Below are 16320 nucleotides of genomic sequence, written 5' to 3' on the forward strand. Positions count from 1 at the left end.
TTAGTTGTCTGATTAATTTCTTTCTATTTTTAGTAGAGACGGGGTCTCGCTCTTGCTCAGGCTGGTTTTGAACTCCTGAGCTCCAACAATCCGCCCGCCTCGGCCTCCCAGAGAGCTAGGATTACAGGCGTGAGCCACCGCGCCCGGCCTGAATCTTTTTACTTTGAGCCAATCCCTGTGTTCAGATAGGCTACAGAAGATGCTAAGGAGAATGTGATATAGTTTCTGCTCCCTGGCAGTTCACAGATTGGTGGGGAAAGAAGACATCCATACACTTAGCTACAACCTGTATGTAATTTAATTTGTATTTATGTAGTAGTTACCACACGCCACATGGTAACTTTGTGTTGGGTACGTTTATACAGGTTTTATCTTTATGTCTTGAAAGTAACTCTTACCAACAAAGGATCATAGGTCTCAGTTTTACACATAAGAAAACTGAGTCCCAGAGAGGTGAAGTGACTTGTCTAAGGGGTACCAGCTAGAAGAATCGGTGGTGTCAAAAGGAAAAGGAGGAGCCTCAGGCCCTGTCCTTGGGTTGCTCCTGGCCTGGCAGAGGAATGAAACTCCTGCTGGGAGACAATGAGAGATAAGCCCAGGACTCAGGGCGGCCAATGGTAGGGTCAGGCCCCACTACAGGGGAAGGTTTAAGGAGACTTTCTGGAGGAGGCAGATGAGGAGACAAAGCTCTCTCCTTCACTTGGTGACTCTGGATCTTCATTCTTTCTGATGATGAAGTTCAGGCATCTGAATGGGGATGAGAGAAGTGGCAGTAATTACAGGCGGATCCCATGGGGCCGGAGGCCTCCACCACACCGAGATGTGGCCATTTTGCAAGAAAGGGTAAGAATCCATTGCTGCCCAGTCTATTCTTCACCTGTCCTCTTCTCTGCCCCTTCCAAATTTTCTGTAAACATATTGAGATCTCCCCATCCATTCCTCTTCTCTCAGGCAAATAAGTTGGTGAAATACCTGTTGGTTAAGGACCAGACAAAGATCCCCATCAAGCGCTCAGGTAGTGTCCTACCAACCCTCCTCCTTTTTTTTTTTCTTTCCTTTTTTCTTTTTTTTTTATTTCAGCATATTATGGGGATACAGATGTTTAGGTTACGTATATTGCCCTTGCCCCCTCCTCCCCCCCCAAGTCCGAGTTTCAAATATGTCCATCCTTTGGGTGGTGTGCATTGCACTCTTTGTGTATGCATATACCCACCCCCCCCCCCCCCCCAGACCCGTTATTCTTATATGTGCACGTATGTGTTGATCAGTTAATACCAATTTGATGGTGAGTACATGTGGTGCTTGTCTTTCCATTCTTGGGATACCTCACTTCCAACCCTCCTCCTTGAGCTAATCTCTCCACTCTCCTCTCCCCTCATGGTCTGGGGGTAACCTTTTACCTTTATGGCCTCCTCGTTTTCTCATTTCTCCACCCTTATACTCTGCGATGGCTGGCATCTCCCATTAACACAGTTCAGGTCTCTGGTTGCACTGACCCCACAGGACTGGCAAAAGGGCTGTAGCTCTGTGGCCCCTGCTCAGCCTGCTCCCACCTTTCCCTTCCTGCAGACATGCTGAAGGATGTCATCCAAGAATGTGATGAATATTTCCCAGAGATCATTGAACGAGCAAGCTATGCTCTGGAAAAGGTGAAAGGGCTGCCCTGGGGGATGGGTGCAATGGGGAGGATTCAAATCAAACAAAGGTATACATGTCCCTTCTTGGGGGAACCACAGAGACCAGCTAGTCCAGCCCATCACTGTGCTGATGGGTAGACAGTGGCCCAGGGAGCAGTGTAGACTAGCCATGGGTTACGCAGCAAGTCAGTAACAAAAGCATAGCTAGGACCCAAGCCACCCAACTTAGTCCCAGCTTCTGTCTGCAGCTGGACACATCCTGACATGTATTTCGGATGCTCACCTGTCCCTTGCATTCCTCATTGTCTGTCTCCTTAGGTTTCCACTAATCAAGATGACATTGATGACAATAGTACATTTGCTGTGTGTTTACTGGCTGCCGGCACTTAATTATGTGCTTTATGTGCATTATCTCACTGATTTCTCACATGCACAAAACCCCTAGGTACATGGGGAGCCACGGCATGCCTGGGAAGCTCATTAATGCCTAAGCTGAATTTTGTGATCTCACAGGCTATTCTTTTACTTGGCAGATGTTTCGAGTCAATCTGAAGGAAATTGATAAGCAAAGTAGCTTGTATATTCTCATCAACAATCAGGAATCCTCTGCAGGCATACTGGGAACGTAAGTTGGGAAAGGGCTGGGGTGGGAGGGGGATTCTGCTTTTGTTCATGGTTCTAGCTCTTCCCTGTCCTCTCTCCCTACATCCTCTTAGAGGGTCAGGAAAGACAGGGCCCCCAAAGCCCCTGTCCCAGCCCCCGCACATAATTGGAGCCCTGCGCTCAGTAGTGGTGTCTGATTATGATTGACTGAAGCCTGTAAGAGACTGGGGTGGGGCATTCCTGCTGTCAGGTTCCCTGTCTCTCCAGAAGCTTCCCAGGAAAGCAGGACTATTGTTGCTTGTCTCTCTTCCTACTGAGTCCCTGACCAGGCATTGGTAGAGTGGTTCTCAAGGAGAGCTTCATGGTATGGGTGGATCAGAATGCTCTAAGGGCAAGAAAGATTTGGATGTGCTTTTTTCTGCATATATCTTTGTGTAGTGCTTACTCCCTTCACCATGCTGTGGGGAGTTAGAGAAAGACAAAATGCTGGCCCTGTCCTCAAGGAGTACCTAGTTTACCAGGGAAGGCTAGACTTGACCCTAGGAGATAACCAATCCAGACAAGGAATGACCAAGAATAGAGTCATGGCTTCAACTTGAAGTCAGACTGGCAAATCACCATAGATTCACATGAAAGAGACTTTACCATGGCCTCACCTCCTTACTGCATATATATAGAAAGTGAAGCTTGGAGCAAGCTGGGAAATTGCCCAGGGTCATGTGGAGCATTGTCAGTGGGTCCCTGCGTAGAATTCTCTCGGGGCCGAGGGGTCTGGGAGAGAAAGAAGGGACTCATGCTGACTGGGTGCCTGGGTTGTACCAGGTTGACAGGCATCCTTCCATCTTCTTGGCGAACTGGGAAGGGAAGATGTGATTTTCTCGTTTTGCTGAATAGGAGACTGAGGCTTACAAGTCTACGTGCCTTGCCCAGGGTCACATGGAGCTTGAACCATAGACTCGGCAGAATTCTCCCATATCTGAGGAATGTGGGAGAGGCTAGCCTAGTGAGCTGGCTGGTGTGTCTTTTCCAGATGGCTGCTAGGCATAAACCTCTCTGTCCTATTATTCCCTTAGGACCAAGGACACACCCAAGTTGGGTCTCCTCATGGTGATTCTGAGTGTCATTTTTATGAATGGCAACAAGGCCAGTGAGGGTGAGTGGCTTGGTGTGCAGCTGAATGGGTGGCCATGATCTGGATTCCAAGTGTTCATTTTCTGTCCCTCTCTCCTCTTGCCTCCCCTTGCAGCTGTCATCTGGGAGGTGCTACGCAAGTTGGGGCTGCGCCCTGGGTATGATTGGGCTCTCTCAGTGCTTGCTGTCCATGTTGTCCTTTGGCAAGAGAGGACGGTCCCAGGATTGCATCAGCCTGGTGGTCTGGTGGAGAGGGCCCAGGGTTCTGACCTGGGTGAATGGGGAAATGGTCCTGAACTCTCTGCTCCCTCTCTCCCCTATGTCCTCTGTCTGTTCAAAGCTGAGATGTTAGATAAACCTTCAGGTATCTCTGACAAAGAGCCATCTGCTACTTGCTCTAGTGGCCACATGATCACTTCTTTCTTCACCTCATTGAGATTGCCCCACGTGCTAGAGAGGTCTCTTCCATGTTGGGTAATGCCTCTGCCCTCATCTGGGCAGTTCTGATCTGTGTTCACAGGTTATTTTTCCCATTGTCAGGGTGAAGCATTCACTGTTTGGGGAAGTAAGGAAGCTCATCACAGACGAGTTTGTCAAGCAGAAGTAAGTGGTGTTTGGTGGCTTTGTCTGGCCCTGAAGTGTTCTGGGCATACTGATCTGATCCAGAAAGTGCTCGGTCACCACCTTTCTTACACTAGCTTTAGAGGGATGGGCACCCTGTTTTCTAGAATTGAGTCCTGCCTAAAATTCCCATGGGCAGACTTTTCCAGGACTGGGTCAGACTCAACACAAGGCCCTTGTAGTGGGGTGTGCTCAGAGCAGGGGACCTGAAGAATGGCCCCTCTGTTTACAACACACCCAACAGAAATCTGGGTTTACTCCTACAGGTGGCAGGATACTGTGGCCTTCCTGTGACATAATGCCCTATATATGCCTCCACTGCAGCACCCCAAGTGACTCCTTTGCACAGAGCCAATGGGAAACGGCTCAGTATTAGAAGCTGAGACCATGAACTCTGTTTGGGAATGAGTCTGGGTCTAGAGGACCTTAGAAATCCTTCTCCAGGGGCTATTGAGTATTTGTTTGGAGGAGGTTGCTACTTCATGCCTAGTGGTTAGACAACAGGTTTGCTTGGTTCAAAACAAGTGTCATTTCCTTTCTCCAAGGTACCTGGAGTACAAGAGGGTCCCCAACAGCAGACCACCTGAATATGAGTTCTTCTGGGGCTTGCGCTCCTACCATGAGACTAGCAAGATGAAAGTCCTCAAATTTGCATGCAAGGTATTAGGAAAGCTGCCTGAGTTTGGCATATTAAGGGAATAGGATTCCCCTGGCTGGGTCAGGCAATGTGCAGGGATGGTCAGGTACAGAGCAGTCTGAAGTTCATATATAAACATATGGAACGTCATTCATGTCCCAGAATGCTGCTAGATATATAGTTTACATCATCTCATTCATTCTTCATACTTTGTATTAATCAGCTTCGGCTGCCATAACCATAGACTGAGTGGCTTGAAAAACAGAAATTTATTTTCTCACAGGTCTGGAGGGTGAGAATCCCAGATCAAGGTTCAGCATGGTCACTTTCTGGTGAGGGCTCTCCCCCTGGCTTGCAGATGGCCACCCTCTTGCTGTGTCCACACGTGGCAGAGAGAGAAAGCGAGCTTTCTAGTGTCTCTTCTTATAAGGACACTAATCCTGTTGGATCAGGACCCCACCCTTATGGGTCATTTAACCTTAATTACTTCTATAAAGGCCCTATCTCCAAACACAGTCACATTGGGGGTTGGAGATCCAACATATAGATTTTGGGGGGACACAAACATTCAGGTCATAACATACTTTCTTATCATTTCCCATATTATAGATGAAGACACTTAGGCTCAGTGAGGTTAAGTAACTTGTCCAAGGTTGTATAGCACCTAAGTTATCAGAGCTGAAATTAGATCTCAGGACTGACCCATGATAGAGCTCTAGTAACTAGGAATTTTAAAAAAATATTGTTATTACTTCTATACAAACCCTATAGTAGGTGCTTAATACATGATTACAAGAGTTATTTTCCTTATAATGACTATAATTCCCATTTTAGGTGCAGAAGAAAGACCCCAAGGACTGGGCTGCTCAGTACCGGGAGGCAGTGGAGATGGAAGTCCAAGCTGCAGCTGTGGCTGTGGCCGAGGCTGAGGCCAGGGCTGAGGCAAGAGCCCAAATGGGGATTGGAGAGGAAGCCGTGGCTGGGCCCTGGAATTGGGATGACATGGATATTGACTGCCTAACAAGGGAAGAGTTAGGTGATGATGCTCAGGCCTGGAGCAGATTTTCATTTGAAATTGAGGGCAGAGCCCAAGAAAATGCAGATGCCAGCACCAATGTCAACTTCAGCAGAGGAGCTAGCACCAGGGCTAGCTTCAGCGATGGTGCTAGTATTAGCCTCAGTGGTGCACCCAGCCCCAGTGGTGGCTTTGGTGGTGGAGCTGGCATTACCTTCAGTGGTGTGTCCAGCACTAGCCCCAGCTTCAGCAGTACAGCCTGTATTAGCTTTGGTGGTGCACCTAGCACCAGCTCTAGTTTTAGCAGTCAAGCCAGCATTAGCTTTGGTGGCACACCTTGTACCAGTACCAGCTTTAGTGATGGAGTCAGCTCTAGTTTCAGTGGTCCACTCAACACCAGTGCCACTTTCAGTGGTGGAGCCAGCTCTGGCTTTGGAGGCACACTCAGCACCACTGCTGGCTTTAGTGCTGTACTCAGCACCAGCACGAGCTTCGGCAATGTGCCCACCACGAGCACAGTTTTCAGTGGTGCACTTAGCACCAGCACTGGTTTTGGAGGCACACTCAGCACCAGTGTCTGCTTTGGTGGCTCTCCTAGCTCTGGTGCCAGCTTTGGAGGTACACTCACTACCAGTATCTGTTTTGGTGGCTCCCCCAACACCAACACTGGTGGTACACTCAGCACCAGTGTCTCCTTCTGTGGCTCTCCCAACACCAGTGCCAACTTTGGTGGTACGCTAAGCACCAGTGTCTGCTTTGGTGGCTCTCCCAGTACCAGTACCGACTTTGGAAGAATGCTCAACACCAGTGCTGGCTTTGGTGGTGCTGTCTTCACCAGCACTGACTTTGGCAGTATGCTAAGCACCAATGTCTGCTTTGGTGGCTCTCCCAGCACCAGTGCGGGCTTTGGTTGTGCAGCCAACAACAGTGCTGGCTTTGGCAGTGCTGTCTGCACCAGCACCAACTTTGGCAGTACACTAAGCACCAGTGTCTGCTTTGGTGGCTCTTCCAGCACCAGTGCTGGTTTTGGTGGAGGACTCAACACCGGTGCTGGTTTTGGTGGTTCTGTCTGCACCAGGACTGACTTTGGCAGTACACTAAGCACCAGTGTCTGCTTTGGTGGCTCTCCCAGCACCAGTGCTGGTTTTGGTGGTGCTGTCTGCACCAGCACCAACTTTGGCAGTACACTAAGCAACAGTGTCTGCTTTGGTGGCTCTCCCAGAACCAGTGCTGGCTTTGGTGGAGGACTCAACACCAGTGCCAGCTTTGGCAGTGCACTCAACACCAGTGCCAGTTTTGGCGGTGCTGTCAGCACCAGTGCTGGCTTCAGTGTTGCACCCAGCAACGACTCTGGCTTTGGCAGTGCATTCAGCACCAGCGCTGACTTCAGTGGGGCACTTAGTACCACTACTGACTTTGGTGGTACTCCTAGAAACAATATGGGTTTTGGTGGTGCTCCCAGCATGAACATCAGTTTTGGTGGTGCTCCCAGCACCAGTGTCAGGTTTGGTGGTGCTCACAGCACCAGCCTCTGTTTTGGCGGAGCTCCCAGCACCAGCCTCTGCTTTGGCAGTGCATCTAACACCAACCTATGCTTTGGTGGCCCTCCTAGCACCAGTGCCTGCTTTAGTGGTGCTACCTGTGCCAGTTTTGGTGATGGACCCAGCACCAGTGCCGGTTTCAACTTTGGCAATGTGTTAAGCACAAGTGCTGGATTTGGTGGTGGACTGAGCACCAGCACTGGCTTCAGTGGTGGCCTAGGCACCAATGCTAGCTTCGATGATGGGCTAGGCACCAGCACTGGCTTCGGTGGCGGACTAGGCACCAGCTCTGGCTTCGGTGGTGGACTGGGCACCAGCATTGGCTTTGGTGGTGGACTAGGTACCAGTGCTGGCTTTAGTGGTGGACTGGTCACCGGCGATGGCTTTGGTGGTGGACTGGGCACTAATGCTGATTTTGGCAGCACACTTGGCACCAGTGCTGACTTTGGTGGTGGCCTCAGCACCAGCGATGGCTTTGGCAGTGGGCCTAATGCCAGCTTCAACAGAGGACTGAGTACCATCATTGGCTTTGGCAGTGGTTCCAACACCAGCAATGGCTTTACTGGAGAACCCAGCACCAGCACCGGTTTCAGTAGTAGACCCAGTTCTATTGTTGGCTTCAGCGGTGGACCAAGCACTGGTGCTGGCTTCTGCAGTGGACCAAGCACCAGTGGCTTCGGCAGTGGACTAAACACTGGAGCTGGCTTCAGCAGTGGACCGAGCACCGGTGTTGGCTTCGGCGGTGGACCAAGCACCGGTACTGGCTTCAGCGGTGGACCGAGCACTGGTGCTGGCTTTGGTGGTGGAGCCACCAGCCTTGGTGCCTGTGGCTTCTCCTATGGCTAGTGAGGTTTCAGGTAATTGTAATATTTTCATTACCAGGGCCCACGAGGATGGGTATAAGAGCTGGGAGATGTTATAAGAAACCTCTCCCAGGGTGGGAGAGTGGGATGGGAACATGAGGCAATGAGAGAAGTATGAGAAAACAGTATATTTGGTGCTAAAATGTGTTCCTGTGTATTTCGTTCTCAGGTTTATTCCCCAGGTTTACAGATACCGCTAATGAATTGCAGCAGTCCTTCCTGTGGATTCAAGGTACATCCATGCAATCTTTGTCCACACATCAGTCTAAGCAGCTATGACCAATCAGCTGAGGGTGACATACTATGAAAAATCTGTTTTCTGTTTCTGCTTTATTGTTTGCTTTCTGTACGCTGTCATATTTTGCTATCAGAGTTACATTAAATTTGCAAAATGAATTGGAGTTTTTTTTTGGTTTTTTAATGTTCTTAGGTAGTTGTGGAGTGGCATCTTAGGTAGTTGTGGCATCTTGAATTCATAGAAAAACAGGAGATCAGCATAGCTTTTTAGGGAAGGTGAGGCTCCAATTTTTGGCTCAAAGGCAAGTATGACTTCAGCAGGATAGAGACCTGGGGAAAGCATGACAGGCAAGAAGATAATAGCTTGAGCAAAGATATTGAGGGGAAAGCCTGGAGCAGATGGCAAAAGAAGAGGGTTCTGGACAGTAAGTACAGATTCATTTTGATTCATTTGTGTAAGAATGGAGGGATAGAAGGGGAGGTAATCAAGGGAGGACACAGGAACAAGGGAGGGATTTCTTAGGATAAGACAGAAAGACTTGAGCATATTGCATAGACTGGGGCAAAAGCCAATAGAGAGGGACAGGAGATAGACATGAAAGAATCAGAAATTGACTGAAGTAGCCCATCCCTGAGAAAGTGGGATGGGTTAGGGTGCCAGATAATAGAAGGTGACCCTGACTTTGAAGAGGATTTGAGGGTGGCTATGGAAACAGATAAATATAGGTCTGCTTCAAGCAGTGATCAGCAACCCTGTAGTGGATCCCAGCAGAAAAAGGAGATGTGGATTATGCAGGGTTTGGGTCTTTCTGGGTGTTTGTGATGGAAGGACAAGGGAACAAAAGCAGCAAGTGTATGAGTCTGTCTCTTTACCACTGGGTTGCTGGTACCTGGCCCACAGTAGGTGGATGGAGAGTGGCTGAAGAGGATCCAAGCTGATTAGGGATGGAAGAACACTGAGGATGGGTTGGGAGACAATGGAGCAATCAAAGGACTATGCTCTCGATTCAGTACAACAAATATTGTTCATTCATGAAATACTCCATGTATGCCTATTGTGTGCAGGCATGCTGCTAGGGATCCTGTGAATGACACAGAGTTGTAAGGACTTGGGTGGGGGTGGGCAGTGATCAGACAGTGGGATGCTTGCATTGAAGAAGTCAGACTGGGGAGATGATGCCAAGGTTCATAGAGTGGGTAGCTGAAGGGGAGAAGATGATCACTGCAGTTGAGGGGGTCAGGGGACCGGGAGGCCAGGGTGTTGCTTGTGTCATTCACATGGACAGTGAAATCAGGATGGCAGCAAAAGTTGGAGAAGAGAAGAGCACTTGGCCCAAGTGCCAGATTGTTCTCCAATTGTAAGGATCAAGGTGTCATGTCCCCAGCCACCTTGCCCACCAAGAACAAGGCCCACAGGTACTTACAAGGACCTGTTTCCTCTCCCGTCTTTGGAAGAGCTACCCTAGAACTCTTCCCTCCAGGAAGTCTTCATCCATTCCACACCCCCACAGCACCAGAGCTGGGTCAGGATCAGGATCAGGATCTTGAGAGCACTGGAAGAAACCTCACCGTGACCTCTCATTCTCCTCCGGTAGCTAGTAAGAGAAGTCTTTATTGATCAGAGAATATGAATTAAGAAAGAAAGAACTTCATCCGGAGCTAGACAGTTCCTTAGTTGTGGCCAGGAATTGAGACTTGTCTTAGAGCTGCTGAAGGCTTCTTCACTGGTAGCAGGGCTCTCCCAGTGATGCCAAGGCCAGAGTCTTCTCAGGGTAGGGAGAAGAGCAAGGATGGCAGTTCCTAAAGATAGAAGGTGATGAGGACACAGGCAGTTTGACTTCTTGGAAAAAGCTCAGTAATGAGCAGGGACTGTGTCCAAGGCTTCCTGAGGGTCCCGGGTGACGTCCACATTCTGAGAAGAGAGCCCAAGATTAATAGGAAGAACACAGCAGTGTAGAGCCCCAGACCCTCCCCTGCCTCCTGTCCTTGCTGCCCGGCTCCTCTCTCAGCCAGGCCGGGATCCCTACCCTCTTTTTAGGCCCGCCTTGGGGAATCTCAGCCTGAGGCCTTTGCCCTGAGTCTCCATGGTGCCTCAGGTCTGCGCTGTGGGTCCTACATTTCTGGAGGCTGGTTATTCCACTTTTTGGTGCAAAACACCCAGGCTTTGTGGGGTTGGGGCAGCCTTTTTGTGGGGGAGGGGGCTTTCGCCATGTGCGTGTCCACAACCAGCTTGGGCTGTGGAGTCCCCCACCTACCTGAGGCTTCTCCCGGTGTGTGTTCACGGCCTCCACATTCAGGTAGATGGGCTCCACTTTGCAGCCTCGGAAAAGAACAACCCATCTGTCTGTAAGCCCCCAGGTTAAGCACAGGTCTTCCCTGAGGTTTTGTTTCCCCCACCCCATCAGCACCCACATCCCCAGCTCCATACTGTGCATAGATCAGGACTGCCCTGTAAGGAGGGGATTCAAACAGCTGTGTGATGCATGAGGAATACACTGGGCCTGAGAGGCAGCCTACAGGTGTCCTCCCTGCTCTGCCCCCAACAGGCTTAGTTCTCTGAGCTTCAGTTGCCCATTTGTAAATGGGGATGGAGATGAGAGATCTGTGGCCTCCCCCAGCCCTTGTGGTCTGCGAGATCTATGTAATATGGATGGATCTCTGCTGATCCTCCAAGCCATGTTAGGTGCTGAAGATGTGGAAGAGTCCTGGGGCCATGCCTTGAACAATCAGTCTCAGCAAAGTTTATTTAGAGGACCGTGTGGTTACAAGCAACACCAGGGGTGTTAAAGGTCACAGTGGAGTTCTAAGGGACCTGAAGAACGAGGAGGGTGCATCACTGGGGCCTGGGGCTGGCAGAGGAAGCCCAATGCCTATGTGGGAGCTCCCTTAGCTCCATCCCTGTGGACTACACCTTACTTCAGGCTTCAGTAGGCCATTCTGCCCTATTCACACCCCAGAAAAGATGCGATTCAGTCCCTTCCCTGTTCATGAACATTTTGTAGCTAACCAACGCCCCAAGAGAGTACTGAGCTCTTTCTCCAATATGGCTCCAACCTACAATTTTCCTCTGGTCCCCTTTATGGAGTCCCCCTTCTACAGCTCAGTGTTGTGTGCTCAGTACTCTGTCAGAAACAGAGAAAGTTGGAGCCAGGCCCTGGATTTAGAGGCCATCCTATCCTTTCCCTGTTATCTGACTACCACCAGTCCTACCTCCACCAGGACATCCATCTACTCACTCAGGGAACCTCCCCTAGGACTCTGCTAAGCAAATGGCAGGCACTGGGGGCATGCTCATAGCCCCATAAGCCTTTCCTTGGATCAGGTTGGGGATACTCACCATGAGCCACAGGCGTGAGTTTGAGCACTGTGTGTAGAGGGCACTTGAGATAGGGAAGCTCATCTGGAAAGGAGCAGGAAGCAGCCCTCAGAGATCCAGCGCTGGCCAGGGCAATACCCCCCAGGCCTCTGGGCTGGCTGGACTCTCCCCTTGGCACCTCCCCATGCTGGCCTGGGCCTCACCAGGGCCCCCTCCCCCACCCTGCAGGGGCAGCGCTGAGAGCAGGCTGGGCAGGGAGGAGGAGAGCAGGGAGAAAGGCACACCCAGGGAAAGGCAGGCAGGCTCTGGGTCCCGCAGGAGGGTCAGGCCGGTCTCCTCAGAGACGGCCACCTCCTCACTCTCAGGGCCAGCAGGACACAGAGGCAGGCCTCCCCCTGTCCCAGCCTTGGGCCTTGCGCAGACCCCCACCACAAAGTCCCACAGTCCACGTCAGCAAGTGTCCTCTGAGCCCCTGCTATGTGCCAGAGTCCAGGGCGCAGGTGCACCTGGCACTGACAGCTCCTGCAGCCTCCTCCCCAGCGCAGCCTGCTCCCTCCCACTGCTCCTACATTGGCCGATGGACAGGCACCCGTGGAGTGACTTGTTTGTAGTTGCTGACATGGTACATTAAGTGGCTCTAAGTGTTCATGTACCATTCCTTGTCTGGGTCTCAGTTTCTATTTATCAAGCAAGACTGAGAGGAGGGGGCAATAGGCTCATTGTGTGGATAAGGAAACTGAGGCTCAGAGAGGGAAGTCACTCACCAGAAGTCACACTGCCAGGAAGCAGCAGAGCAGGGACTTGAACCCAGGACCCTGTGAGGCCAAGATATGTGCTTTGTGCCCTGCAGTAAGCTGTCCCTACCATGGAGGGGCTTGCCGTGTCCTGGGGGCACCACAGCCACCTGCTGGGCACTCTTACCATCCCACCCACCCGCACATGCCACTCCCCATCTCCTCTCATTTAGCAAGATCCCTTCATGTAGCAGGATCACCGCCCCTGGCAGCTTCCCTGACCCTTAGCTTCATCCAAGGCCTTTGAGGCCCGCCACTGCCCCCACAGCCAGCCCCCTGAGACATTAGGCTGGGCGTGGTACTGGGCATCCATCCTGCTCCTCCTCCTCGTCTTGTCTTCTTCGTCGTCGTCAGGCCCTGGGCTGAGGGTGTTTTGTGTCCTAGCTCACTGTATCCTCCATGATCCTCTGGGGTTCTGCACCCCCTGATTGTACCCATGAGGAAACAGACCTGGAGAAGGGAAGCCACTTGCCTGAGGTCTCTGACCCAGCTCTGCCACTGCCTCAACTAGTGACCTTGGCCCAGACTACTCTTTCTCTGGCCTTCAGTATCCTCATCTCACAGGACAGGATTGGACTAGATGTAATCTGAGGGTACCCCAGGCGTGAGGCTCGTGGGTCTGCATTCCCAGTCACATCATCTCTCTGGGCTTTGTTCCAACATCACTCACCTGAGCAATGGGGGTAAGAACATCTGTCTACCCTGCCCTGCCCTGCGTAGCCGCCAGGGTAGTTGTGAGCAACAGCTGGCATGGCCTGTGTGTGAAAGCAAGTAGGAAGCGGAGAAAACAGGAGATGCCCATGTCCCCCAAGCACCCCATGCATATCTGAGAGAGGAAGGCCTTTGGCATGCACCTGGGATCAACTCCTATCAACACTCTGAGCCCTATGACCGTGGGCAAGTCACCTCACTTCTCTCTGTTTCTTCATCTGGACAATGGGAATTATAGTGCCTGCCTCACATCCTCAAAAATTTGCCCTGAAAATTAGAGATGTGAACATACATAAATCTAGCAGTGCAAGGACCCCCACACTACACATCCTGTCACCTATTTCCAGTGAGGAAATTGAGGAGTCGGCAGAAGAAATGACTTATCTAATGTCGAGTTCTCAAGTTCCCTGGGTTCCGATTCTGGATGACCCTATATTACAAGTGCTTTTTATTTTAAAACTAGAATTGTAGGAAAAAATCCAAGACTTCAGGACACTGTAGGCATCAAATATTATTTTGTACTGTCCTTAGACACCCTCAAAATATCATGGAAATGCCAACCACTTCAGCATCCACATTGGACATGGACTCTCACACCTGAAGGTGATATAACAGTCCATTGTCAGGCCACCTGTTGTAGTTTGCAGTTCAGCCTATGTAGTCAGTGTATAGGTACTCTGTAAATACAAAGTCTAAGATATTTTTAAAAAATAAATTCCCATCTGAAAACAATTTAAAATACAAACATCACTATTTTAGGGAAATCATCCCTACAGCAAAGACAGAAACCTATAATCAGGATTGAGGCCATGAAGGGCCCCCCATCAGCTTATGGCAGCATGATTCAGGAAAATACTGGCTCAGCTTTTTCAGGTTGAGGCAGACCGTTAATGTTGGCTTTCAATATGCTAGCTGAGAATAATACCAATTCTAATAATAACAGCTAACATTTAGATAGCCCGTACAATGTGTCATGAACTGTTCTAAGCTCTTTACATATGTTGTTTATTTAAACTTCACCATTATTCTCCCCATTTTACAGATGAGGAAACTGAAGCCAGAGAGGTAAAGGAATTTGTCAAAGGTAGTACAGCTAATATGTGACAGAGAAAGAATCTGAAGCCAGGCATCTTTGTTCTAGATACTCTGCTGTTAACCACTAAGATATAAACCCCCAATTGCTAGTATCAGGGTCTCAAATCATATCCAGTTCCCCATGCCAGAAACAGAGAGGAAGGTGTTACCTGAACTTTTATCCAGGAAGTAGGCCAGGAGGCACCGCATGACAGCCTGGTGGCAGATCACCAGTACATTCTCCTGTCGTTCTAGCTCCATTATAACTGGCTCCAGACGCTGGACCAAATCCTCATAGGACTAAAGGTGAGAGAGATACTTGGATAAGAAAGGGAGATGAAGGATATTTGCCAGAGGGGAAGAACTCTAAACCAGGAATGAGAAAAACTTGGTTCTGGTGCCAGTTCAGTTGTTGACCCAGCAATATGACCTTAGGCAACTCACTTCCTTCTTAGGATCTCTGTTTCACATCTGCCAAATGAAGGCAATCAATATAGTGGACTAAATAACAATAGTAAAACTCCTCACTACAAAATGTCTTCTTTATTGCACTGCTGACCTTTCAAAAAAAAAAAAAAGTAAGAGAAATTCTATGAATATAGGGTTCCTAAATGAAGAAAACCTTGGAAAAAAGAATAAGTGTGGGTGTAGAAGCCACAGCTGCCCTGGGGGCATTTGCTGATCATAGAAACCAAGAGGCTTGACTTTTAAAAAACCTCATATAAATAGGAGATAAGGCCTTAGGTATACACAAGGTGGGGAGTTGGGACTGAGACTCTCACATAAATCTGAGATCCTCAAAGGGCAAATATTTATATCTTCCATAAAAGTGTAAACTAGAAAAAGTCCACTCACAGGCAAAGGGAAACAACAAGAAAATGTATCTGTCTTTCCTTGGCTCTTGGTGGAAAAAATTAGGAAAAGCCTTCTGTAAGAATTTATAACCACCAGCCTTCCCTCAGTGGGATTGGTGATTCAGAATTACATTAGCCATGTTGTTTGGAAAATGTTATGCTGAAAGTTTAATGAAAAGTGGTCTCAAGTTGTTAGCTCCCAGGACTACAGAGAAAATGGAAATTTTCTCTGGATTCTCTCAACTCAGGCTATATGAGATTCCCAAAGATAAATTCTTGCTAAACTGGAGCTCACATAACAAAAGGAAATAAGCTACCATGAGCAAGAATAAGCAGAAACAAGAATAGAACCCTAAAAACTTAAGATAAGGGATGTACAATATAAAATAAATGTTTGAAATTTTTAAAAAAATAAAAGGTGGAATAAAAAATGTAAGGAAGAAACAAGATGCTACCAAATATATGATGTAGATTTGAAGAAGAACTAAATAAAATTTCAGAAATGAAAAATATATTCGTTAAAATTGAAAACCCAGTGGATATGGTAAACACATATTAGATACTACTTAATAAATAGTGATTTGGAAGATAAAGCTGAAAAAAATTACCCAGAATGCAGCAAAAGATACAAAGAGATAGAAAATAGGAAGGAAAAATTAGGAGACATGAAGGATAGAGGCAGGAGTAACACATCTAATTGTATTTCCAGAAGGAGATAACAGAGAGAATATGAGAGAAAAAATTTTAAAGGTATAATATATGAGAATTTTTCAGAATTGCTGAAGAATACCAATCCTCAGATTCAGGAAGTCCCACTACTTCCAAACAAGACAAATAAAAAAAAAATCTAGACATATGAGAGTGAAACTCAAAAGCCACAAAGATACAAAGACCTTAAAAGTAAAAGCTAGAGAGAAAAGAAACAACAACTAGACTGATAGCAGATTTCTTAACCACAGTAGAATCCAGAAGACAGTAGGGAGTCATATCTTCAAAATGGTGAGAGAAAACAACTGTCCACTTAGAGTTTTATACCCAGCCAAAGTATCACTGGGATTGAGGAATCCCCCAACCCCACGAAGACGTTGTTAGACAGAAAGAAAGGTAAGATTACTATCAACAGACCCTCACTAAAAACAACTTCCAAAGGAAGAGGGAAAATTAACTCAGAAGGAAGACTTGAGATGCAAGGAGCAAGAATGATCAAAAGAGTCAGTAAATGTGGTTAAATCTAAATAAACATTGACTGTATACAATAATAATAACAGTAACAACAACAGTAATAA

At 48.5% G+C, this 16320-nt stretch overlaps 2 protein-coding genes across 6 annotated transcripts in view; one reads left to right on the plus strand and one right to left on the minus strand.

The window, feature by feature from the left end:
* TRO (trophinin) overlaps positions 1-8444 on the plus strand; it is an 11867-nt gene extending 3423 nt beyond the window's left edge. For 3 of the 4 annotated variants that reach the window (XM_012661619.1, XM_012661620.1, XM_012661621.1), the window contains 10 exons: positions 739-843; positions 952-1015; positions 1570-1649; positions 2171-2262; positions 3314-3393; positions 3487-3529; positions 3912-3974; positions 4538-4652; positions 5464-5571; positions 8218-8444. In XM_012661619.1, the coding sequence (XP_012517073.1) occupies positions 739-843; positions 952-1015; positions 1570-1649; positions 2171-2262; positions 3314-3393; positions 3487-3529; positions 3912-3974; positions 4538-4652; positions 5464-5571; positions 8218-8355 (888 nt within the window). In that variant the 3' untranslated portion in view covers positions 8356-8444. Of the gene's footprint in view, positions 1-738; positions 844-951; positions 1016-1569; positions 1650-2170; positions 2263-3313; positions 3394-3486; positions 3530-3911; positions 3975-4537; positions 4653-5463; positions 5572-7721; positions 7856-7885; positions 8043-8217 lie in introns of all 4 variants that reach the window. The other variant, XR_001138191.1, reaches the window with a different exon arrangement.
* Positions 8445-9848: 1404 nt separating this feature from the next.
* Positions 9849-16320, minus strand: part of PFKFB1 (6-phosphofructo-2-kinase/fructose-2,6-biphosphatase 1) — a 54397-nt gene continuing 47925 nt past the window's right edge. Inside the window, exons 11-14 of one of the 2 annotated variants that reach the window (XM_012661628.1) lie at positions 14351-14480; positions 11623-11685; positions 10541-10605; positions 9849-10197 (exon numbers count right to left, since the gene is read on the minus strand). In XM_012661628.1, the coding sequence (XP_012517082.1) occupies positions 10138-10197; positions 10541-10605; positions 11623-11685; positions 14351-14480 (318 nt within the window). In that variant the 3' untranslated portion in view covers positions 9849-10137. The remainder of the gene's footprint in view (positions 10198-10540; positions 10606-11622; positions 11686-14350; positions 14481-16320) is intronic. The other variant, XM_012661629.1, reaches the window with a different exon arrangement.

Source organism: Propithecus coquereli, unplaced genomic scaffold (assembly GCF_000956105.1).
Source record: "Propithecus coquereli isolate 6110/MARCELLA unplaced genomic scaffold, Pcoq_1.0 Scaffold728, whole genome shotgun sequence".
NCBI classification, from domain to species: domain Eukaryota; kingdom Metazoa; phylum Chordata; class Mammalia; order Primates; family Indriidae; genus Propithecus; species Propithecus coquereli.